The sequence below is a fragment of the Plectropomus leopardus genome, chromosome 10 (genome assembly GCF_008729295.1).
Source record: "Plectropomus leopardus isolate mb chromosome 10, YSFRI_Pleo_2.0, whole genome shotgun sequence".
NCBI classification, from domain to species: Eukaryota; Metazoa; Chordata; class Actinopteri; order Perciformes; family Serranidae; genus Plectropomus; species Plectropomus leopardus.
This window is the reverse complement of record NC_056472.1, coordinates 6,781,737-6,807,672: the sequence shown is the minus strand read 5'-3', so window position 1 is coordinate 6,807,672 and position 25,936 is coordinate 6,781,737. Positions and strand designations below refer to the sequence as shown.

The following is a 25,936-nucleotide window of genomic DNA, read 5'->3' as shown; positions in this document are numbered from 1 at the left end:
TGTCCGGAGTCAAGATAACAGTCCTTACGTCTTCCACGACAGTATCTATCACCATTATCAGTAGCACCACTACCATTAACGGGCCAGGAACACGCACATTTGAATCAAATTGAATTAAATTCTTGATAAAAACATTCGTCGTGACACCACTATGTTACATCGTCACGGTGGCCGAGAGGTTAAGGCGTTGGACTCGAAATCCAATGGGGTTTCCCCGCACAGGTTCGAATCCTGTTCGTGACGTACTTTCTTTTAATTTGGAACATGGAACACAGTTGAAACAGTCAAACATGAATAATTCTGTAACGACTTTTTCATGTAGGTCACTGCTGTTTATTTACCATGTGGACGTAATTTGCGCTCCGACGAACTTTTAAGTCACGCGGGCCTAAAAAGGATCCTTAATAAGTGTAGGAACAATTAGCCGCAATGACATAAAATAAATGGATAGTGTGGCTTCATGTTACATATTTTCGCCAGAGTTCATCTGAACTCTCACATGTGCTCTCTTTTTTTCTCGCGTTGTTTGTGAATGGAACTCATTTGGTACAAATCATGGTACAAACCAACTACTTTCGTTCCTTTCTGTCCACATGTCAGCATATTGTCTGCTTTTATTTGTGATTGCATTGTATTTACAAATACACGCCCAGTGACTGTCACTAACTGTCGAATCGATTGTATAAGCGCACACAAAAGGAAATTTCTATGCGTGTACCCCTGCCCTTAGCAGAATAATGGAACCGACCGGGTAGTATAAATATGGCCAGCAGTCAGTTCTGACGTAGTTTTTGGAGCATTGTTGAAGCAGGGGGAAAGCGTGCAGTGAACAGCCTGTACAGATTTTAGACAGTGTTTTAGAGCTTTAGTGTTAAGGCATATATAAGTAGGGCATTTAACATAAGGCTTTTCGAACAACTAAACTTTACAGGGGTCACAGTTAAGAGATAGACACACAGGTTTTATAAGACAAAGAATTTGGCCAGACTGCGCGCGAGCAAAGAGGCACACAAAGGAAATGCGATCGATATGAAAATATTAACGTAAAGTGGAGCTGTTTAAATTACGGAGATAACTTGTCTTCAAATAGTTGGCAATACAGACATTTCTCAAGCTCTGGTATAACTTGCAGCCAGTGGAGCGGTCTTTGCTAAAATAGACACATCAGCTTTCACTCGGGATTCTGGATTTTTCAGCCCAGTAATACTATTTGTGTTGTATTTATGTGTTGGACATTTGTTCTAATCGTGTAGCTACATTGTTGAGCTATTTGGCTCCATAGCTTTCCGTTATGTGAAAAGCTGCCATGATGGCGATAACCGTGAACAGATATATGTTCGGAGATTCATATCCTGAAATCGAAAGAATGCGAGCTAACTAGCAACTAGCATTCAGTAGGGACAAGACAACGTCTGGCGAGGTGTTCCTTAGCAGAGCTAGTCGGTAAGCAAATTTGGCCACCCTGCTAGCCGTTTAGAAGAGGGCAGTTAACGTTAAATGTCAGGTTTCGGCTCATTCATCCAATGTCAGGTTTAAGTGTGGTTGGCTTGAATACGGTCGACTACTTTAGAAGCTGGTCTTTACATCTAACAGCGGTGACGACAACGTTAGTGTTTGAAGTAGTGTGAAGTTAGCATTTAGCTAACAGGCTAATTAGTTAGCTTAGCTGAAGCTAACGGTGTCGCTACCCATTGCAAAGTAACGACAGCCAGCCGTTTACGTTACTCCCACTGAGTTTAACTAACAGGGAACGAACAGTAATTGTTTTTTCTTCGCGACTAAAATGGCAACCGCGGCAGGCGAGGCCCTGTTTTTGATTAAGGATGTGAAGCCGGGGTCGAAAAATCTGAATATCGTTTTCATCGTGTTGGAAATAGGTAAGTTAGTTGGACCGTGACGCTGAAGCGTCTCTCTCCATATCATCAACTCGTGTGTGATTTGTTTTAAGGGGACAGCAAAAAAAAAAAAATAACGTCACCTGGGACTTGAAAACTCTAGTTTGTGTATCTCCGTGTAGAAGTATTTTGAGGAAGTCTACCGTTGTCTAACTTATCCATACTTTATTCTATTAGGACGAGTGACCAAAACGAAAGATGGTCATGAGGTGCGCTCGTGCAAGGTGGCAGACAAGAGCGGGAGCATCGCCATCTCAGTTTGGGACGAGCTCGGCAGCCTTATTCAGGCAGGGGACATCATCAAGTTGACCAGAGGGTAGGCTTGTTCCCATACAGGAAACTGATGACGTGAAAAGGAATTGCTTAGTTAACTTTAAATGTATATTGTTACTGACAGATCACTGCACATGCAAATACTTGAATTTAACAGGTGGCCATGTACCTGTTTCGTATTCTGTGACTTTTAAATGATCTTTTGTTTGTACAAGATTTAACTTCGAGATTTCTGTGTTAGCTATGCATCCATATGGAAAGGCTGCCTGACCCTATACACTGGAAGAGGAGGGGATCTGCAGAAGATTGGAGAGTGAGTGACTGGACACAAATGTATTTTACCTCAGTAAAGTTCCTGGGCACTTTGTGAAGGAAAAAAAAAATCTAAATCTTAAAGCCTTATTGTCAGACGCATTATTGTTTTAAACTATAATTCCAATTTCAATGCAGTTTGTGAATCTTAAAACATTGCTTTTGTCTTCACAGGTTCTGCATGGTGTATTCAGAAGTGCCCAACTTCAGTGAACCAAACCCAGAGCTGCTAGCCCAAACAAACCAGCAAAACAAATCTGTAAGTAGCCATGCACCCACTCCCAAATTGTCACTAACAGAATGTCAGCCCCCTGCAGTTCTCTTGCAATTGCTGCTCAGGTGTCCATGACAGGAGTACTTCACAAAAAAAGTTACAACACTTAGCTCAGGAAATTCTTTTGAAAAAGATAGTCAGCCCAATTACTGGTCATTCCAGTCCCTCCTTTAAACATATTGTTGTTTAATGACCTTGAATTGTGTCAGTCTGGTGGACAGGTGTTAATGTAGAACTTAGAAAACATTAACAATTTTTCTTAAATCACACCTTTAAAAACTTTTAAAGAGTTTACAAAGTGTTTTGACAATCAAAGTAAAGCAGAGGCAAAAAAAACCAGATGCAATATAACAAAGAGAAGCTAAACAACAATGCTGAGTTATTACAAGACAAGAATTAAGGTAGAATTGAACAAGAGATTAGAGGAAAAAACATTAGAAAAATACAACAACAAAATAAAAGCTGTTAACACAAAATATTAATAATTATACTAAGTTGGATCAAGACTGAATTAAAAGACAAATGAACATTACTGGTAGAGAACAAAAACAACCAATCAGAGCTTAAGAGTCTCTAAAGCAGCTGTCAATCACTGCTCAAGAACTGTGGTCAAACTAGGCAGCGCTGAACAAATATCAGTCAACATTCTGTTACTGTCTTGCTTATTTCTCACTTCACATCTTTTCAGAAACATATTTAAATGTACTGTTTAGCTATGAAATGAGAATTTGGTACCTGGCTGCTATGCTAGAAAGTGTCATGGCAACACAAGACACTGCCTACTTCTTGGAGCAAACATTCTCATTTTACAGCTTAACAGTACACTAAAATATGTTTTTGAAAACATTAGAAGTGAGAAATAAGCAATGCAGTGCAGAATCTTGTTTCTTATTTGATCAGAGCTTCACAAGAAGTGACAGATAGGATTGAAAGCGTAGTCAGACTCTAGCTGTGATTGGTGGTTTAGAGTCACAATCAGTTTCATTAGAAGCAGTATAAAAAGCAGGAGGGACATGGTTTTATTTCACAGATTATCTGTCTCATGCATCAGAATATAGTGACAGTTTCAGCAAATGTGACAAAATAATTTTCATGAAATTTGCAGACTGTAGCTTTAAAAGGGAAATTCTCTTCCACTTACAGGGTAAACCAGACCAGAATCAGAGGGGGAACTCTCCGCCAAATCAGAATTCAGGTACACCTGCGCCACCAGGTTAGTATCTTTCTTTTATGCAAATAATCACTGCTCTACCAGTCATCACTAACAGGAAACAGCAAGGGTGTACATGTTCTGTAGAATAGTACTCATCAACAGTGTCAGTACAAAATGACTGAAGAATGTTGGTGTAGCGTGCCAGCACTACAAGTCCGCTTTCCTCATTATGTACATAACATATATAGACTCAACAAAATTGAATCAATGAATTTAAAATGTGACCAGTAGTGAAGTGACCTATTTTATCTTCATCAGGCCTTTGTCACAGCAGATATTCTCACCTGCCATTGTAGGAAAAGCACAGGTGTTCGCTGTGTTCTTTTCAGCTGTCCCAGTGAGCCATGACTGTGTGACAGTGAGTCAGCATGTACAACACCAGGAGTCTGAATCCCCAAACAGCTTAATGGGCTTTAGCCTTCATTAGTTAGGAATTATTAATATTTGTGGATTCTCTGATGACAGTAGAAACAGTGACTTTTATGTCGGAATGTCTTCTGTACACAAGACCTAATGATACAAGTTTTTTTTCTCAGAGAAAATTACCTGTATTTCTCAACCCACAGGTAATGGTGCCATGCCGCCATTTGCCAACAACAACCCACCCCCTGGTGCCCCCCGTGACCCTGCATTTGGGAGCATTGGGCGACCCAACGGGCGGACGCCTGGCAACGGAGCGCCTCCGGCTACCGCTGCAGGACCCCCAACAGCTGCAAAGTCTTCAGTTACCATTAGCAATGGCAGGGACCCACGGCGTGCCAAAAGATGAAATTGGGGTTGGGGGGGGAATCAAGTGGAAAAACTATGGACATCCCCACTTCCCCTTGACCCTTTTTTTTCTTTTCTTTTTACATTTCTGCCCTTTCCCTTTACAGACTGTATTGGCTCTCAAAATGAACTAAATTAGGGACTGCTTGCATCATTTTTATACAGGCTAACATAGTTACTGTAAATGTGTCGTATGTCGCGCGTAGGACGAATAGCGCTCTCAGTAAGCAGCACAGTGTGATTGTGATCTACCACTTGATGCACTAGCAGGACTTCTCATATAGTCGAGCCTTGGTGGTTGAGTTGTGGTTAGCCTTCTCAGTCCACAGCCGTGTCCTCGAAATCTCACTGCAAATCGCCAGTTGTGTGCCAGTGTTTCCTGCCCCCATACACTGTCCTAAGCCCCCCTCCCTGTTATGCTTTTTTCAAAACTACACACCCTACTTGAACACTTGATGCACTTTCTGCTCTTAATTTATGTCGCGGCAAACTTGGCTGTCATTTAAATCAGGAAATCCACTTCAGCTCTTTGGTGGAAAAGGCCTTAAGTTGGTGAAAGTGAGTTCATGGACTGAATGCACAAAATTCTTCAAAGGGTCTCTCTCTCTCTCTCTCTCTCTCTCTCTCTCTCTCTCTCTCTCTCTCTCTCTCTCTCTCTCTCTCTCTCTTCTCTCTCTCTCTCTCTCTCTCTCTCTCTCTCTCCCTCTCTCTCCCTGTAAATGTATCCGAAGTGACTTTGTGAAAGGAAAGGTGTTAGTTTAGAATTTTTAATGATGGGTAGGTAGACTGACATTAAATTGTTTTTTTTTTTTTTTTCATAAAACTTTTTTTTTTGCCATCAATTGTACCTTGATCAAGGTGGGACCACTTAAATACTGGTAAAACCGTTCACCAAATAAATTTTACAGTAATTCTGCTGCCACATGTAGTCTGTAAGTTACTGCTAATGGCAATCAGTTGTCTCAAGTTGGATATGTTGCACTTAAAAAGGTATAAAACATCAGTAATATGGCTTTTACTCACAAATTGGGACTGTTCATATGCAAGGACCTTGAGTAAAAAGTGTTTATTGATTTTAGTCCTTGTTCAAACCCTTTACAGTTTGGTACTATTAATACTTGTGGCATTGTCAAACCCCAACACAAGAATGTTATAAATCCCTTCAACTGACCACTACAGATCTGACATGTTCCGAACGGATTTGTTATCCTGATCACATTTTATATAAGCCTCCTTAAATTTCATGTGACATTTTAATTTTATGGCACCATCTAGTGGCTGTATATATGCACCACATTGCTGGAAGGCACTCCAAAATATGTGCTCTATCTCAGTAGTGGGTTGTGTACTTGTTTTCTCTTTTTATGCAGGCTGTGGTGAAATTATTTCACTTCCTTTGTCACATGTTTATAAACCAAAAGCTTTTATGTTTAGTGTTCCATTTTGAAGCAATGCATTGCAAACATTCAAACCCCGTGTTTCTTCATATCCTTTGTTGCACCAAGCACCTAAATGTCAAGGCCTCTGGGTGTCGATGTTGCCCCATTTCATCTTAAACACACTTTCTTCCTGTTCAGTGCATCCAAACCTGTAGAGCTGTGGAGATGCTGTTCAAGTGAGAGTAAATGTGTACACATTTTACAGTCTTTTTAGTTTGACCCTTTGAAAACTCGAGCGACATCATCTGTCTTTTGCTGCTTTCAGACACCTTTCACATGTATTTGAATCTTTAATCCTAAAAAACTGGTCTTTAATTTCTTCAAGAGGGAAATTGGGAAGGAATTTAGGAATTGCAAGAAATTAGTAGGTTAAGAAAAAAAATTCTGGGGGGAAAAAAATTAATAGTCATAAACATTTACATACATACATAAAGTTAAGTTGCAGAATTTTTTAAATAACTTATTACTAAAACTTTTTTTAAGTTATTTTATTTTTGTTTAATTTACAAATTTCAGGAAATGTTTTTGTTTGTATTTTTTGGGACATTTCTCCCTTAATTTTTGCCTTCCTATGGTTTTAAAGAACTCAAGCCACTTTTGGTTTTGGTTTCAAAGGATTAATTAACAGCTCTGTTCTTTGAGAAAAAAGGGAAACTTATTTTTTTCTCAAATAACATAAGCGGTCAAGTGTGATGGAATAGAAACAAAACCGCCTGTCATTGTTTTCTGTGCTGCATTTAATGAGAGGGCAACGAAGGACCATAGGGACATTTTTCATCTAAAAACCCCAGTCCTGAAGTTTCATGGCCCAATTATTTTTCTGACCCACATGTTCAAAACATGTTTATGTAATCCCACTTGTGAAAAAAACGCAATACTTGTGACACTGGAAGTTGAAACACATGAGAAGTGTGGCAGGAAATGTCATGCTCGGTGCTCATGTGTCAACACAGATGTATGTCATGAGCCAGGGACTTCCTCTCAGCAGCAGTTGATCAGAAATGTAGTCACATAATGTGATATTTTAGATTTCACCTCATGTTGATGGAGGCCCAGATCGAGGTTTGAACTTGCTGCCTTCATCAGCTGGTGTAGATTATGTTCTGTAAAACAAATAACTTACCTTATATAAAAAAAAATGTAGGGAAGTGTTATGCACATTTTTTTCTTTATATATAAATTTCTTAATCTAAACAGAGACATCAGAGGTTTTGAGAATGTTGGAAAATCAGGCAAAATTGAGCATTTTGTCGTGCCACGTTTTTTATATATGTTGATAATGCATCTAGTGATTTGTTTTGAAGTCATAAGTCTTTCATGAACTAATGGTTTCCCTTTCGATTTTGCTGACAGCGTGACAGCACATCTCATGACAGGGATGATTCAGGCATGGGTTTGTATAGAGGGAAGCACCGTGGCTAAGAAATAACCTAACAATGACTATTGAAAAAAAAAGTCTCACTGATGTATAAACAAACACAAATATGCTGAGAAGTTAAAATAAATAAAAACAGAAAAAGATCAAGTTTAAAATATTAAGACATTTGTAATATCATAGTATGTTTTGTCACACTCAATTTAAAGAAATCATTTTTAAAGATTTAAATAAACATACCTTTTAATATTAAAAATGTCAATAGTGTAGTTACCTATAAAATATAAGACCTTAAACACAGCCTCCTACTCTGTTTTAAAGATGTGGTGTTTCTTTTAATGTATGTAAAATTATATATTCGTTTTGAATTCTTGAGCAAATCAGATTTTGTGTATGTGAGGCAAACAGGAAAGTGGGCACATGGTTACTGGTGATAGGAGGAGTGTCGAGAAGTACATCGTTTGTTCCCTGTCTCCTTGTGACATACACAGTGCCTCCCATAAAGAAGACACCACAATGTCTGGTGAGTAATTTCATCCTCAGAATAACTTTCTTATATTGATTGATATTTGATCAATGCATGTATTTAACAAGCAGGCAGCTCTACAATGGGAAGCCCGTAATTCCTCTCTGAAATAGTAATAATAGAAATTGAGCGTGTGCAAATTAATACCCTGACAGAGATTATTTTAACATTTAGAGAAATTCAGGCTGCCTCATTTTTATTCTCAAAAGAGTAAATAATATGTTTTATGGTTCCATGCTATTTTTTCCCCCAGGTTATGTTAACACTGTAAGAAATATGTTTGAACAGCATGTTAGTTTGTGTCTTGTAGGGGAGACTGGGGTTGGTTGGCACACAGCTATTTTCAGATCTTTTGAAGGTCACAGACACAAAAATGTAACATCAAAATGTTTGCTTTCTTGACCTGCACTCATCTTTTATGTTAAAATATCTGAGAGTCACCAACTTTCTGGAGGGTTAATATTTCAGTGTTACGGTAGACTAAAGAAAGTTTTTTTTAAGTGGTCTGTGGACTAATGGTATTATAAAACCGTGTGAGAGAGATATAGTTGAAATGTTTTACTCCTAGTTAATAGACAAAGGAATCAGTTACAATTTGATATAAGATTTAAAAGTCTGATGGTAACATGACTAACAATTTTGTCACAAAGTTGAGTCACGTGAGCGAGGTTAGTTGGCGCACTGATTCTGTGGTTTGCTGCTATATGTGCCAATCATCTGTAAAAGTAAAAGTTTTGACCTGTATTTTGAGACATTAAAAATAATTTTCATATCATCATTATTATTATTATTATTATTGATTATCAATGAAAAAAGTGATCAGACATTCCTGTGGATTATTTTTTAAAATTTTGCTTTAAAAAAAAAAAAAGTCTTCCATTAAATATTTATGCTTTCCGGTTCTTGTTTAAATTAAATGATTAAATTGTTTATATTGGTTGTTTAATGACTATCAGTATGCAATGCCGCGGGACGGTGTCAATTTAAAACAGACAACAACAAAACTTCTAGAACTGGAAAGTCCATTTAGGGGGAGTGGAAGGGGGTTGATGGACGAGTCCAGCCAACACTCAACTTTCGCCTGGGAGGCTGCTGTTTGCTTCCCATATGAATATGAAGCCAAACTATGATGTTTTCTCTAAATCTAACTGTGTGCGTTTGTTGCACAAGGAAATAAACGTAAACAACAGCTGTTTTACCGACGTTGTACGTTAATTTTGAAAAAGACTGTATGCTACAAGCAGAAATTGTGTATTTTGAAACACACAACGCATGTAACAGGCATAAATAGACACAACATCCCAGAATGTCAACAACAGACTCATCCACGATACCTAGTGCATCACATTTAGATGTCAAAAGTCCACTGAAAAATGCAGTGATATGTTACGAGTTGGGAGTGAGAATGCGTTGGAATGAGATAAATTATGCCAGAGAAATATGTAAGAGAGTGAAAAGTGTGCCAACTGACCCTGGTCTCCCCTGTGGTGACTTTGTATGTACAGCCTGTTGCATGTGGACAGTCTGATCTGTTAAAAAGTACATTTAGTATTTTCATTAGGTTTATGATAGTGACATGTATTTACTAAAATTGTATTTGTGCTGCTATCCTCAGATCCAAACACATCTGCTTTTATTATAGACTTTGGCTCAATTTACGATGAACTCAACTTTACTTATAATGACACGGAGTTCATCGTAAACCCCGAGACGCAGCCCTGCGACCCCTTCACCGTCCCAGATGGAGTGACGGTCGTTGTCAGCGTGTTTTATGTCATCATCTTTCTGCTGGCCATTCCTGGAAACCTCGTCGTGGGGCTGGTGATCGGCCTGAGCAAGCAGTCCTTGCCTCCCTCTGACCTCTACCTCCTCCACCTGGCAGTCGCCGACCTCCTGTTGGCCATCACCCTCCCGTTCTGGGCCACGGCTGTTACGATGGGTTGGGTGTTTGGAGACGCCATGTGCAAAATCGTCACCATCCTCCAAGAGCTGAGCTTCTACTCCAGCATCCTCTTCCTGACTTGCATTAGTATGGACCGGTACATGGTGATTGTGCGGGCCATGGAGGCGCGCAGGGCTAACAGACAGCGAGTCAGCTGGGGAGTGTGCGCCATTGTCTGGGCTGTTGGAGTGCTTCTGTCTCTGCCAGGGCTTTTAAATTCCTCCTTCCAATCTCAAAACTCGAGTCAAATTGTGTGTGCCGAGCAGTATGATCCCATCAGTGCTGACGTGTGGCGGCTGGCCACCAGAATCCTCCGCCACACTTTGGGTTTTTTTATCCCCTTGGCCATCATGCTGCCCTGTTATGGCGTCACAATCCGGCGCCTCCTTCACATCCGCGGGGGATTTCAGCGGCAGCGCGCCATGCGAGTGATTGTGTTCGTGGTAGTCGCCTTCCTGCTTTGCTGGATGCCGTACCACATTGCAGTGATGGCAGACACGTTCTTCAGGGCAAAGATAGTGCCGTACCGGTGCCCGGCGAGGATGGCAGTGGATCAGGCCATGTTTGCCACTCAGAGTCTGGGCCTGCTGCACAGCTGTGTCAACCCGGTGCTGTATGCGTTTGTCGGAGAGAAGTTCAGGAAAAGCTTGTTGCAGATTATGAGGAAGATGGGCCTCCTGGAGAGAGCATCTGTGTCCAGAACCAGCAGGTCGTCACTGTCATCAGAAATCACATCAACGTTCATGTGAGAAGAGACATTTTGAAATATTCTGAGAAATTAATCACATCTGTGTTCTTTACTGCATCATGTCACCTGCTGGACAGCAAAGTACTAGTTTTGATACTTAAAAAAACGTTTTATCACAACTTATAATTATTTGACTTTTTTTCAAAATTTTCTTTAAGTTGTCTGAAATATTTCACCAGATTTGTAAAAAAAAATATATATTATTTTGCCTTTTCTATATTTTTGCTTTGGTCTGTTTTTTCATCATATTTAATTTGTTGCCGGTTTTCTGTTCATACCAGATGTTGTTAACTTAAATCCCCTCTATTTCTTCAGTCGTGTCTAGTTCACAGGAAAGCTTTGGAAATGTGTTTGTCAAGTTTCAATTTCAAGTTTAACTATATTTCAACATTATATTGCTCTGTCACAGCATTTAGACAAACTTCCCCTAACAAATACCTTCAGATGTAGCTGAAAGCTCTGGAAAAAGCTAAAAATGGTCATTTTGTAAAGATGGTTAGTTAGATGGTTAGATATTTAGTTGCATTTGAAAGTGAATTATCAAAAATGATTTTCCTCTATTCAGTTTTACAAACCACTGTCTCATGACAGAGCATTTTACTCAGGGTGCACTGCATCAAGTGCAACATGAACTATCCTGTACAGTTCTGTATAACTCCATTTATGTTTTATAGTAATGTATTGACATTTCTGTGTCTCTTTTCATTCATATGACAATCAATTTGTCTGTATAGTTGCATCATCATTAAAGTTTTATATAAACATCAGTCTGCTCTGTGTCTGAGTCGCCTCATATATTTAGAAAAGCTTTTCATTTGATATGAACAGCTGCTACGAGATAAGACTAGTAGTTTAGCAGCTTGTTCGAGAAATAGCAGAAGTTGTGATGACAGCAGCAGCAACATTAAAGCAATCACTTGGAGGTCAAAGAGGCAAGCTCTTCTGCCTCTGTTTAGAAGAAAATCCCCCTTTTACAGTAGTTTGTTGACAAAATGGTCTGAGGGAAGTGCAGCCGACAGCCATCGCTACTTTCAAAAAAGGAGCAGAAGAAAAATATTTTGCTTATTACTACATTAGATTAGTCTTCCTCACAGTTTATTTAGGTTTAATCCATAAAACCTAATCGTTCAGCTAAGTTAATGTGCTTGTGTGTTACATTACAACATAAAGGACATATGATTGAACTTTGGCACTCTTCACTTACAGCTTTTTGTAAAAAAAAAAAAAAAGTTAAAATTAAACTGAGGAACTTTTAAATAACATCAACAGTTTATTTGTATGTTCTACAAATGAGAAAATGTATTTCCGTATTTGAAAATGAGAAATTCAACTGTAGTATTTTTTCAGAATAATGTGTCTCAGTCAGGATATTATAAATAATGCACAAACTTTGTTACGAATAGTGTTATAGATATTAAAGGTATTGTTACATTTCTTGTAGGAAGAATTTCCAAATTTGAAAACCGCTGACATTATATAACATTGGAAAGATAAAAAAGCAAGACTTTGTAATTACTGAAATAAGAGTACTCACTAAAACCAGGAACTGAGGAAACACCATAATAAGTAAAGAAACACCAGAGGCAGGATAAAACCTATGGATACAGATAAATAAATAAATAAATTAATTAATTAATATAAAATTAATAATAGCAATAATAATAATGATAAATTTATACATATATACATACATAAGTAAGTAAGTAAGTAGTAATATACTCAAACCAGCAGATTTGAGGCAAATTAAAGGGTAACAGCACAAAAGGCTAAAACTAAAAGGCTAATACTAGCCTTCTAGACTGCAACTAACAATAATAATGCAGTGAATTTGATGTGAAATACATTTATTATCTCGGTTAGCATTTCAATATAGTATTAAATGTTAATAATATAGTTAATATATTAAATATAGATAACATTCTCTTCAGTATTTACAGTTGGTTTAAAAACCTTTTCGTGCTTGCCTTAATGGTTACCACATAGCCCACATAGCTGGATTTTCTGTTTGTCTTTATATACAGTCTAAGGTGGTCATAGATCTTTTTTTTTTTTTTTTTTTTACAGTTTTGACGTCACAGTAGGAACACAGGTGTATTCAATTACATTAATGAGAGACGCATTCCACATAGAGGAGGCCCTGGTGTTGTCCCATAGACCGCCTATGTGTTGTCTATGCTGGCTCACTGGAATAGTTTACTGGGAAACTTAATGGAACTCAGCCAGCCAAGTAAGGTTATCAGTTTCACCTGGGCTTTTCCTCCAGTGACATGCTACTGCGACAGAGGTCCATTATGTACTTCAGTCTGCTTGTGGAAGTATTTTGATAGCTGTGGACTTTTTTCAAGACTTATTTCAAGTCTCCTGCTTTTCTTTTGAAGGTAAGTGTTATTTTAGGACATCGGACCTTTTCATTCCGGTCCTCTGTGTTGCGTTTATGCTAACATTACTTGTTTCAAGCTAACGAAACAGCTCTCGAGCTATCTGTGGAGAGCAAGGTGTTGTCAAAGCTAACGTTAGCATATAGCACCAACATGCAAACAAGGTAAGAGAACCAATGTCATATGTATTGACAGTAAGTACCTTAAATTCATTTGAGCTATTAAAAGCGTTTTTGGCTGCATTGATATTTACTTTTACAGTTGCTTTTGACATTTTTTGTGGCATGCTGATATCTTCTGATAACTTTAATGCAAGTAATGTTTGCTAGCCAACATTAGATTAATTTCAATTTCTTAGTTTGTTTTCCCAGAGGTAAGTCTTATTTTGCAACATTAAACCACTCCATTCAGGTCTTGTATGTTGGATTTATGCTTGGCCACCTGACTATTTTTGAGAATGTGTTAGCACACAGCAATAGTGGATAAAATGCCTGAAAGCCACACTTACTGAAAGTGCAGAGATCTTACCATAAAATGACTTTGGCAGAAGTTAAAGTCACTCATTAGGATCTTATTTGAGTAAAAATCTAAAACTATCTGATATTTACTGTACTGAAGTATTAAAGGAGTTTTTATTATATGTCCTTCAGCATTGAAAGTAAAAGTACAAGTAAATGATGTTAATAGAAAAGTAAACAGTCATAATTCCAAGAACTATGACCATTTACTTTTTTTGCAACAAGCCACTTTAAAAATGGAGCCCATGATGCACTTAAAGAAAACAAAGGCTTTTCCCAGTTTACAGGATTTAAAGCACAAAATCCAGCATTTCCTCCCCTACCATTCTTTACTGCCTCCCTTCTTTTTTTCTTGTGGAAAGAGTTGGCGGAAATATAAAAACTCAAGTAACGTACAGATACTCACTAAAACTACTTCAGTAATGTAGCAAAGTATTTTTACTTACACCACTGGCACAAGGCAACAACATGTAAGCAGTAGCCTATATATGTAACAATACCATGTGTTCATAGTAACATGTATTTCAGATTTATTTGAAATATTATATTGGTATGGCTTTATTGATTATTTATTTTTACAGTCACTTTTGCTTTTGTTTTTTTTGTCCATGAATTAACGTAAATGCTTCTAATGTTAACTAGCCTACTTAAGATTTATTTTAAGTTACCAGATTTTTGTTTGTTTGTGAAGTTTTATTTTCCAACACTGAACTGCATGATTCAGGTCGTGAATAAAGGACTTGGTTTGGTCCCTTATTCTTGCTGAGAATGCACGCAATGTACATGGAGCAATATGCTAGTTAGCTGTAAAGTTACAAATAAGTTAGTTGCATTTTAAATTGTGCTGCTGAGGAACATGGGCGTTTTGACTTTTCATTGATGTGTTGTTATATTTTTAGCAATATGCTGGCAGTAGAGTTGTATGCATAGCAATAGACTGATTTAGCAGCAGCACACGTTTGAAATGATTGTGAGTTGCAATCATTTGTCTTCAATTTGATGAAAATATTTCCATTTATTCAGATATGTAGAAATGCATGACAAATGCCAAGCTGTTTTTGTCTTTTGTTTCTTGTGTTTCAGGTGTTTTACGATCTAACCACCAATTTTCATTGGATGTTTCTACTCTGCACTCCAGGATATTGCCTCACGAAGAAGAAGCATCTTTTATAGAACCATAGCTGCCAGCTCACAATGTTAATGCAGTGATAATATTTTCGTTTTCATGATATCTGACCACGTCAACAGAATTTGGAGGCCACGTCAGCCTCCACATTTGACCTACAAATTAAATTTGTGTCCTGTACCGACCACCCCCTCCTCTGTGCCAAGTGCTGTGCACCATCTCACATGTTCTACTGACCTCAGGTTGGCTAAAAATGACAAGGGGGCGGGATCCTCACAGTGACTGGGCAGACGGATCACCATGCAGCTGTCATTGTAAGGCTTGCTGGGCCCTGACTGTCATTTCCCCCTTCAGACAGGCTGGCAGAAGTAGGGGGAGATCATGAGTGGGGTGATTTAGCTCATGGGACAAGGAGGGCGGGGGGTTACCGTGCAACTTGCTGGACAGGACTTGATGCTTGCATTCAAACAGAAGCCAAGCAAGAATAGATCTCAAGGCCACTGGGAATAAAGAGGAAACTTGCTGAAGATTCACGGAGAAGTTCAACACTACTGGGAAATAATCTGAAAAGGCTGGAAAGTCGGGGAATATCAGGAAAAGGAGGGGGAAAGCAGGGCCATCACTTCCAAGAGACAAGTCAAAGGAGCTGTTAATGCAACATGATCCAGTGGGTCTTGCCCTAAAAATACCTCTGGGCAGGAGAGTGGCAGCTATCTCTGTCTGCTTAATAACGTGGTAATCAACCATTTCTTTTTTGTCTTTGGATAACAACTAAGGTCAGAGAACAGCGATTTGATGAGACTTTATCTACCGCAGATATGATTCTAAATATTAGAATTGGGCTTTTCAAGTGATAAGACTTGAATCGTAAATCCAAAAATGTGAGAGCTTTGTTAACTGTAATTTGTATGTGAAGGCTGCTGATAGACTCTAATGCCCTCACTGGATTTTGATTTACAATACTGAGAGAGGGCCCAGTCAGTGTTAAAGCCACACAATCTACACACACATTTACTAAATCTACCAAATCAGCTCAACCATGAGAAAAGCCGAGGTACAAATGACCCTGAAAAAAGGGGCTGATGAAGCAGCGGCACCCCCGAGCCCCATCATCCCCCCAAAACGGTCCAAAGCGAACCCCGATCAGGTCGTCCCGGACCCCCGAGGACCCACTTTTCCCACCCCAACTCCACCTGTTTTTACACGGAAAATGAGGAACGCCGCTGTTGGTACAGGCTGTGACATCCGTCTGAAAGTAACTGTGGTTGGAGACCCCCAGCCTTCTCTGTACTGGTACCACAACGACGACCTCCTCAACATGGAGAACCAGGAGTACGGAGGGCTCTGGATTAGGGATTGCAAACCCAGTGATGCTGGCCTGTACACCTGCATCGCCAATAATCACGTGGGAGAGGCCCGGAGCAGCGCTGTTCTGGCTGTCTTGGATCTGGGTGAAGGTAAGGAAAACATTTTATCACGTATGTATCTGCGCTGGCCCTCGAAAAGAAAGGAATTAGTTTCTATTGATGTCAGTATTCCACGTGGTGTCTAAATAAAAAATTTTAAGGAGCTACTAAAGCATAATATTACACTCAAATTATTCAAAAACCTTAACTATTAAAAAATGTTGCAAGAAGGCCCCTAAAGTTCCTCCTGAACCCCTTTATAATAATGTATATAACAATATCACATAATTAAGTCATCTAATGCACCGGTACATGTATGTAAGAATATTAGGTTTTAACAACACGACTATTTATTGCAACTTCCATGAAAATTACCCAGCATGCCGCAGTCATCCAAAAGGCCCAGCCACTTACATCAAGCAAGTACTAAATCGAAGACGTCACGTCAGCCTGTTGAGCTTCCTTTTCCTTTTGCTGGAACATTAATGCTGACTGATATCTCATCCAGCACACAAGCTACAACTGCAATATAAATCATGGTCATATTTCAGTATTCATGTAGGTTGTTAAGGGGCTAAATAGTTTCTGTTACATCTGCTACATGGCAAGGCAATGCAAATCATTAGCGTCATCTTTGGACTTCTGTTCATCAGTGATTTGGAAAAGAACATTTGGTCAAAAATCCTGCATCAAATAATTGGATCTCATTTCATTGGTTGACACAGGCCCAAAAGGAAAGAAAAGAAAGGAAACAAAATGTAAAATAATACAGTGGCATGTACATTACTTTTAGATGTAAAGCCAAACAGAAAGACCAAGACATTATATATTAAATATAAATATAATATATAAATGAAATATTTCTTTGCTACAAGTTACAAAACATATGATAACAAATATTGGAAAATATTGCATACAATCTGTTTACTTTCCAAGACACATACAGCCGCTATCTTTAGTTTTCCCAAAACTGTTACCCAAAGCATCTGGTAAGGCGCACAAAAGCAATAAGCACGGTAATAAACTCACAACAGTAACTTGTTTCATGTATGATAGGTCAGTCACTATGCACTGGCAAATGACATTATTGCATTAGCTGTAGTTTTATAATGTTAAAGATATTTATCCAATATGAGTCATTCATTTAGATCTGCAGTTCGCCCTTCTGTTGTGCAGAGAGGATAGAGAAGTGGTTGTTGTAACTAGATGAAACACTACATTTTTTAGAGATGGAAGTTTTTGGGAGACAGAATATTTTGCAAACATTTACACTCTTATTAGGTCATATTTATTTTCAAGTTCCTGGAAGTTCACTATTCTGTTATCAAAATGCCAGTATGCCTTTTGTGTGTTATTCTTTTGGAAATCAAAATTTGAAAACAATAGGGTTTTTTTTAGTAAAGAATTGTGGGTATTGCTGTTGGAAATTACCATCTGATGATAAAGTTGATTAGTTGTCCACCATGCATGCAGAGACTCTAAAAGTAAATAATTCTCAAAACACTTTCTTTTGATTGATTCGACCAAATGGAGCTTTTGAGAGTGTGTTACAGTCAGATTCCTCAATCTCTAGCCAAGGATGTTCAGAAGGCCGCTGCAGCTCTTCTCTGTTAAAGCACTTTCATCATGATTGACGAAACCTCTTCTCATGCATCTTGTGATCTCCGGCACTGATCTAAATTCAGTTCACCTGAGTGCGTTGGCCACCTCAGCTGCTTTGAAAAATGACATTACCAGCTCCACAAATATGCCCTTCATATATCCGCTCAGGTACTTTGTCATTGTTCTGCAGTGTGTGGTGGAAACGCATTTTTCAATTTAGAACTGACTTTTCCTGCTGAGAGGGTAAATGTCGAGACTCATCACTGCTGAATACAGTTCAATACCATAACTTTAAGTTTATCATTTTAATACTGGTAAAGTTTGGGCAAATGATCTCTGATAATGTAGAATAAAGGACTGAGTGCTTACATAACAGTCCCTGCTAAGTTCAAGCAACAAGATGCTTTGTGCAAGCTCAGTTCAAAAACTGGGGAATAAAAGAGTGGTGATGTCTGCAGACTGGATGACGTGATGACAAGGATTCCTTTTAGTGTGGGCAGCAAGCAACCACAGTGTATTACATTTCATATACTGTATAAATATTGGATGCTTGGATATAGTCCACATAAAAGATGTACCATCAAATGTGAGCACTTGAAATGAACAACAGGACCCCATCTGCCTAGTTTATTGATAGGATGCCGGCAGTAAAACTTTATTTTGTGATTCTTGGAAAAGCAATTGAGATGTAAATATATGTTTATATAGATTACCCATGCACTGATTCATTTTCTCTTATTTTATTGTAGAGTTGCGTGCAGCTCATTTGCTCAGCCCCTCCTTGCCATCATGGCCTGATGGCAAGTCTGAAAACAGAGCCAAGAGGAGATGCAGCAGTCTAGTGTTATCTCAGACTATGCTCAAAGTTTATTATGGGATTTGTTTTACCACTGGGGCCAAAATAAAACTGCCTACCCCAGCTTTAATCGCAACTTCTGGCATTAATTGTGGCATATATTGTATGCCACAATTAATGTGCTGTTTCCATTTTTTCACACTTGTTACTTAGCCACCTTTGCATTGCATTCATCACGACAGGGGAGCCACTTTATTTTGAAATACAGTAAAATAGAGAAGTAAGCTATTTCACAACACCCTTGTGATAACTGTGTGATAGTAGTAATCATGGTAGCACAGCTCACTGAGGATATTACAGGAAAAGTGGTTTCATGTAAGCTGGCAACAGTCACCTATATTCCCATAGCTCTGTTTCAAGTAAGATCAGTGTTTCAGTTTTGTGACTTTGATCAGGAGAAGATCATCATTGGCATTAACAGGCTATGATACTAAAATAAGCAGTGATCATATGTTCCTGGATCCTCTGTTTTGTGCTCTAGTATGCACAATATCTTGAGGCTAATAGTACTCAGTAGTCAAAATCCTATCAGTTTTCCTCAAATAAGATCTGAAAAAATCTCTTCAGAAGTTTTCCTTTGGCTCTCCATTTTAACCTTCAGTTGGATTCATCTCTATGCTGCTTTGCCATGTGCGTAGTCTCCAGCTGTCCCATCACTCAATGGTACTGCCTGAGCCCTTTCTCCCTCGCTCCCTCTTTGAAAATGTCTCTGTACCGCCCCCCTCATCCACCAACTCTCCCTAGTTATTTATACAGTGGAATGTGCCAGGCCTTAGATTTTTGTGATGTTAGCAGGCCAACGTCTCTCCTGTTACACAGGAAGACATCACTGCTAATTTTAGTCCGGCCCTGTATGACTTTTTTCCCTCCCTCTACTGATCAGTGAAAGGGCCAATTTTGAATCCATAACATCTACTAAATATGCATAAAGATGTCTGCCTTATGTTGTGACGTCGGGCATCTATCATGATCCGTCCTGCTTTTAATGAATAGTGTCTCTATCCTCCTTCAAGTTCTGCTTTTTATTTTGCAGTCAGTTGATTATTTAGTCAAAAACTTTTGATAAATACCACAAATGAGTAAATGATATGCAAAACCAAAGATAACTAAAGATAATAATAAAAACAACTCTTTAAATTTAATTTGGTCACTAATGCAGCAAAACTAGTTTTAAGCTCAACATTGGAATATTATCATCATATAAAGTTGTTATGATGAATGCATTAGCAAATAGTTGCCTATTTACACAGACACAGAGCAGCATCAGCATTCACATGGGGATATGTTCCCTGGCCACATCTATTTTTACCCTCCACCCACTCCTGAGAAAAAATATCTGGCACTTTAGCAGGTAAATGTTCCACTATGCTCACCTGCTTGTTGCTAAATTTGTCTTCCATTTGTTGCTAGGCGCATAGCATTCAGCTTTTCACTGAAAACCGCTCTGATGAGAGCAGAGAGAGTGAACCAAAATGGTGAAGACGTGATGTAACCCCAAAATAATGAAATGAAAGACACCTAAATGCTCCATAGAGGTGAGGTGAACTGCAGAGTTGGGGGATAATCATCTGTTGGTGAACCACTCCAAATTATGCCTTGATCACTATATGTATATGAAAATATTGATTAGTGCAGCTTCAAACCTGCATTAACAAATGTTTGGCCACTTGGGGGCAGTGTAAATGAGCTGTAAACTAAGATGTTAGCATGTTTTGGGTGGATACAGTGAACTTGTAAGCAAACAGTTGCCTATTGACACATCCGGCTGATACAAGGCAACTTTCCTATAGTCATGTTACTGGAGGTTAAAGATGTCGGTGAGACCAAACAGTAAGTTCCAGGCAGTATAACCAAAATACTGAGCTGAAAGATGCCAAAAGCTGCACAGAGCTGGGAAGATCTAGAGTTTGGTGATTCATAACAGTTCAGTAAATTATTTAATAGCTATATTCCCATATTCAATAGCTAAATTGCCTGTTTAAAGTTTAAAGATTGCAGAGTAACATACTGCTCGGAGAGACCTAATACTGAGAGCTTAGACGTCACCGCTGAGCATGACCATGGCTCCTTTCCAGTGTGTTTGGATAGTTTTCCTCACCGTGTTGTCTTCCCCGACCATTAATGTGAGGGAACAGGTGGAGCTTCTGCTACACTCTGGAAATCCCCTACAGCACCATGTTGCTTTTATAGGTCGATATAATAGACCGACAAATGAATCTTGTTTAAAAGACAATAAATCCTGATTCCTTGTAATTGTAAAGTTTATATTAGATGTTAAAGATTTGGAGTAGCAGACCATTTTGTCATAATTACAGTAACTTTGATGTGGAGTTTCAAGAATATGAGGGATCTATATTTCATATGCTCATATTCAGTACAATATCATGTACAAGGAGTAACAGTTTGTGAAAACAAGAGGACATGGCAATAAGTAAACATGGCTGAAATACAGAAATCTGTCCCAGGTGATGAATTATTAAGCCTCTTTGAGATCAGCAGCTATCTTGCAGTGTGGATTCAAAAGTATCTGATCACATACAGTACCAATGTAATTGTTATTTTGCATTAAGTCAAACCTTAAAATCTATTTATAACCTCATAATTAAAGGTGACAGCAGTAAAACATATTTGCAGCAAATTGCAGAGCAGTTTGCCAAGTCAGCTACACATAATCCCTTGACTGCTTTTTGTGGTTTAATGTGGTATGTTATTTTAAGGAAAGCTTAAAGCTCATAATCTTTAGTTAAGCCGTGAGGAATAGGAGAATACTGGATTGTAATACTACCTACTGGATGTACAGAAAATGCAAAACAGTAGTGGTAGCAATATACAGAAAAGAAAAGCAAATACTGGATCATGTATCAAAATAAAGAAAAAAATAGAAACCAACTGTGATTAGTATTGGAGTCTCTCGGGAAATTGTGATTCTTAAGTTAGCTCTTCAGTCTTGAAATATAATTCACTCCAGTTGGAAATATTTCAATATAAAATGACATCATTTTATATTTGTGGCTGCTGGAGTAACAAAAAGGAACCACCTGGAAACAAAATGGTCCCAGTGCAAGATGAGTCTTAATATTAATTAATACTTTAGTGACCTAAACATAGTAAGAATTGTGGTAGTACAATAAGGTTATTCTACTAATGTTGCAGGTGTAATTTTCTGGACCTGAGTAATACAAACAAGTAAATAAGTAAATTGAAACAAGGTTAAAAGAAAAAAAGAGCAAATCACTTTTTGGCTTTACTTTAAAGAGAGTTCCTGAAACAAGCTGATTTTCACTCGTCTTATGAAGTTGTGTCATGCCCAGTGGTACCTTTTGGAAATAAAAGTGCTAACACATTAGCACCCTCTAAAGTTTTTATGGCGCATCCGTAACTATTTTCAGGGAAAGTAATTTGCAGACCATAACATCCAAAACAAAACTAAAACCAAGAGCAAAAATAGACTGAACTGAAAGAGACTGAAGAGTTTAGTAATAATTATCTGTGGTTTCATCACTAAAAGCAACTTATTTCACATTACATGTAATCATTTTATGTGCTGATAATATGACAATTCTTTAGTGAAGCTTTAATAAAACAAAAGCTAATGTTGCATTAAAGTATTTAGCATTTTAGTGTCAGTCTGTCATGTTAACGCTGGATATGTGAAAGTAATCAAACAACTTTAAGGCCGGATAAACTGGCAGCCTCGGTTTTCATTTCGGTAGCGTTAGATATAAGTTGTTATAAAATATCACTTTAATATAAGACATTACTCAGACCAACTAATATGCCTACAGTTACAGTGAGAACACAACCAGTTTTACAGCCTCACAATTGTATGCCTCTGCAAACCCGTTAAGGTGCAGTTCCAGATTGTGTGGAGGTCTGTGCCAGATTTGAAAAAAGAGACCAAAAAACAATTCCTCACGGCATTTTTGAGTTAAAGTGTTCACAAGAATAAGACAGACAAGGTCATAGTGACCCTAACCTTTGACTTATGAACACCAAAATCTACTCTGGTCAGAGTTAAGTCCAAGTTGACATTGGCGCTAAATTTGAAGATTTTCTATCCAGTTGTTGTTGAGATATCGTCTATATGAGAATGGGACGGTCAGACAGATGTATTTATATACGAACATACAGAGGGACGGACAGACAACCTGAAAACATAGTGCCGCTGGCCACGGATATCACCAGTAAGGAGACATAATTATTCTGCCACAGGGTAATATTCCAGCACATAGCCTTTGCCAAAGCATGCTTCAGCCAACACTAAGACTTTGCATTATTTTTGTCACAAGACAGAGGATTATGTCAGATTTCCCCTTTGTTAAATTAATGTTGAACACATAAATGGAAAAAAAAGAACTGAAAAGGTCCACAAATAGTGCAGCTGCCAGGGAAACAAAAAGGCACTTTCCATGACCTGATATTACATAATCGACAAACCATGTAATTAAGGCTTGTAGGTATTTGCAATTATAAAAGTACATTTTGTGACTTCAACCATTAGCAATTTAGTGAGCGTTATTATCGATGTACTTTCATGTATAATGCTGTAAAGTAATGCCCTTTTTTTAGCTTTGGTTTATTTAAAGATGTGTATTTACTTAAGTGTATGAGGAAACTCTCAGCATGCTCATTGTGTTCTTTTGTCCTGAGCACAGTGTGCTGTTATTTGAATTGAAATGACATTTCTGAGCGTAGCTATTTCTGTGCACTGAGTTATATTCGTTGGTGAAATAAAATGTGTAAGCAGTTATGCCTTTTCCTTTCCCTCAGGGGAAACATTTTTAGATACTGAGTCATTCAAAATGTACCATGTGATGATACCGAATATTCAGGAATAATTACACCAAATGTATCAAACAGAAGCAGCAGCACAAATAGTCGTCTACAGCAGTACAATAGCTTGATAGCTCTTTAATGTGCGTAAGCAGTGACTAGGGCAATTAAATCCATCATATCCTTTGGAAATAGGATGGCTTTGTGTAGTCAGTCTAAGCAGCCAGTTACACATTTGCTGTGAGAGCTAACAGTGTTCCAGCAATGCAGAGGAGTGAGGAGCTCCCTTTAGCTGTTGCAGTGATTCTCCCCTTCCCTGCCGACAACACAACATCGGCTCGTTAGACCGGTTGAAGAATAAGAGACACAGACACATGGGGAGGAAGGAAAAATGAAAAATGTCAACCAATGCTGTAGAACACTGATCTCAAGAGGGCTGGATCACTCCCACTGGTTTTTCTGCCTATCGGTGTGCACTGCCTGTGGGGTGGAACACAGCGGGGGAAGATGCTTACACTGTCGCTCGCTATTGTGTGGACAGGGGGGCTCCCTCAGAGTGGATGATATGCATTCAACAGACATTTCCACCTGCGGCTGGAGATCAATGCTCTGTGCTTTTCAGAAACGGATTCTTTCAGAAGAAGTGCTGACACTCTAAGGCGCAACTTGTTATATAATGGATTAAAGTGCCTTCTTTTCGTTTTTTCTTTGCACTACTGCTTTGATTGAGAAGCTTTGACCTGCATGTTAGCAGACTTACAATATATAACAAGTTGAACCTTTATATCCAAGTTAGATATTAAGAGGTGATGTTTTCATAGAAAATTTCCTGATTCAGACGTGTAGTAATGGCTCGGAACCCCCAGTGTATCTCGGGGAATACCCTGCTGCTGAATGTAAGCCAAGACAAAAAATACCTGTCGAGGACATACCAACAGTGGCCATGAAAAAAATCCAGACCAAAGAAAAAATCAGGCAAGTGCTATTTTATGTTATCTTTGTCAGTCATATGTCTATGTATTATATACTGATTTGACGATTTACTGTATGTAGAACATACAAGACTGTTAAATATTACATGTGAGATGTTGACAGAAACCTTTTTTTTTTTCAACAACTGACCACACAATGTTTTTTAGCTGACAGCGTCAGATGCAATGACAATGATTAAAAGAGATGAAGCTACTCTGTACAACTTTAATCACATGGGAAATGAGATTAGACCCATTTTATTGTGGAATATAATCACCTTGGCCAGCAGAAACTAGAACTCTGATTAGACGCCACTGACCTCAAGGCGTTGCTTTGAACTAACTTCAGAGAATTGCAACTTTGACTAAAATGCCGATAGACTGTGTTTCTCAGACTGACAATGCTCATGTAAGGGGGTGGGGTTATTTCTAGAGTTTCCTTTCACAGTTATGGGGTTCTTAAACTATGAACAATACCCTGAAACATTTTCTAACCTTCATGTTACAGTGTGAGCCTTAAAGGGATAGTTCCCTCAAAAGTCAAAAATGCATATTTTCCATCGTAACTGTAGAGCTATTGATCAATCTAGATTGTTTTGGTGTGAGTTTCCAAGTTTTAGAGATATCGGCTGTAAAAAAATGTATGCCCTTTCTCCAAATAATTAAACTAGATAGCACTTGGCTTGTGGTTCCTAAAAGGGATAGTTTTTGAAGTGGGGCTGGATGAGATAGTTATGTGTATTCAGTATATTACATACAGTAGCTGGCAGTTGGCATGCTCCCAGTTTGCAGAAACAGATGGGGTGTGCACCACACAGGCCTACCAATAAGATTCAGTATCAGTCTAAGAGGAAATAATATTTTGGATTTTCACCACTTTACTTGGCCGTCACACAACCTTTGCCTTTGGCGCTGTTTGGGTCAGAAAGTGCTGTTAGCAGCTGTTATGAGATCTGTCTGAAATGAAACTTCACGTTGAAGACACTCTAAATATAGCGTCCACTTAGACGGATGTTGTATTTTTTTAAGGTTGGTGTTTTTAAAGTGGCTTAAACACATTTTGATATCAACCCCTTTATACAGCATGGTAATGCTGAGCTGTAGGGTGCGCCCCCCATCTATTTTTGCAAACCGGGAATGTGCTGACCGCCAGGTATTGTATCTAATACACTGATTATAGTACATTAGTATCTCATCCAGCCCAACTTCAAAAATCCAGAACTATCACTTTTAAGTGCAAAAGAAAAATTGGACGGTTGGAAAAAGTCAACACCAATGTCTCTTTCCAAAAATCATGACCAGGTTGCTCAAGGTAATCCACAGACCTTGTTGTGAGTGGTTTCATGTAGGAACAATTTTCTTTCTACAAACTATGCCTCCCAACCATGTCACTGTGCAGAAGGAAGCGTGCATCTACTCATAGACGAAAGTGCTCGTAATAGCGTGGAATGTAAACATTAATGGCTGAACTGTAACATTAGCTACTTGTGGCTCGGTGGTGCTAGGTGAGCTAGCAGTGGATTCAGGCTTACGTGTGTGCA

The 25,936-nt window shown here is 38.5% G+C and overlaps 3 protein-coding genes and 1 non-coding gene across 6 annotated transcripts in view; all 4 read left to right on the top strand.

Annotated features, from left to right (window-relative positions):
* The first annotated feature begins 161 nt into the window (after positions 1-161).
* On the top strand, positions 162-243 carry trnas-cga. The gene has a single exon. It is a non-coding gene; the product is annotated as a tRNA-Ser (tRNA).
* Positions 244-807: 564 nt separating this feature from the next.
* Positions 808-5,212, top strand: nabp1a (nucleic acid binding protein 1a). The gene is made up of 6 exons (XM_042495155.1): positions 808-1,877; positions 2,073-2,211; positions 2,410-2,481; positions 2,655-2,739; positions 3,898-3,967; positions 4,534-5,212. Exons 1-6 carry the CDS (start codon positions 1,784-1,786, stop codon positions 4,734-4,736), a joined length of 663 nt encoding a protein of 220 aa, XP_042351089.1. The 5' UTR covers positions 808-1,783; the 3' UTR covers positions 4,737-5,212.
* A 2,631-nt stretch (positions 5,213-7,843) lies between these two features.
* On the top strand, positions 7,844-10,967 carry LOC121949012 (C-X-C chemokine receptor type 2-like). 2 transcript variants are annotated; one of them, XM_042494598.1, is made up of 2 exons: positions 7,844-8,072; positions 9,718-10,967. In XM_042494598.1, exons 1-2 carry the CDS (start codon positions 7,970-7,972, stop codon positions 10,764-10,766), a joined length of 1,152 nt encoding a protein of 383 aa, XP_042350532.1. In that variant the 5' UTR covers positions 7,844-7,969; the 3' UTR covers positions 10,767-10,967. The 2 variants fall into 2 exon arrangements, with proteins under 2 accessions (XP_042350532.1, XP_042350531.1); XM_042494597.1 differs by having other exon boundaries at positions 7,845-8,072; positions 9,691-10,967.
* A 4,208-nt stretch (positions 10,968-15,175) lies between these two features.
* Positions 15,176-25,936, top strand: part of spegb (striated muscle enriched protein kinase b) — a 45,894-nt gene continuing 35,133 nt past the window's right edge. For both annotated transcript variants that reach the window (XM_042494392.1, XM_042494391.1), the window contains exon 1: positions 15,176-16,244. In XM_042494392.1, the coding sequence (XP_042350326.1) occupies positions 15,827-16,244 (418 nt within the window). In that variant the 5' untranslated portion in view covers positions 15,176-15,826. The remainder of the gene's footprint in view (positions 16,245-25,936) is intronic.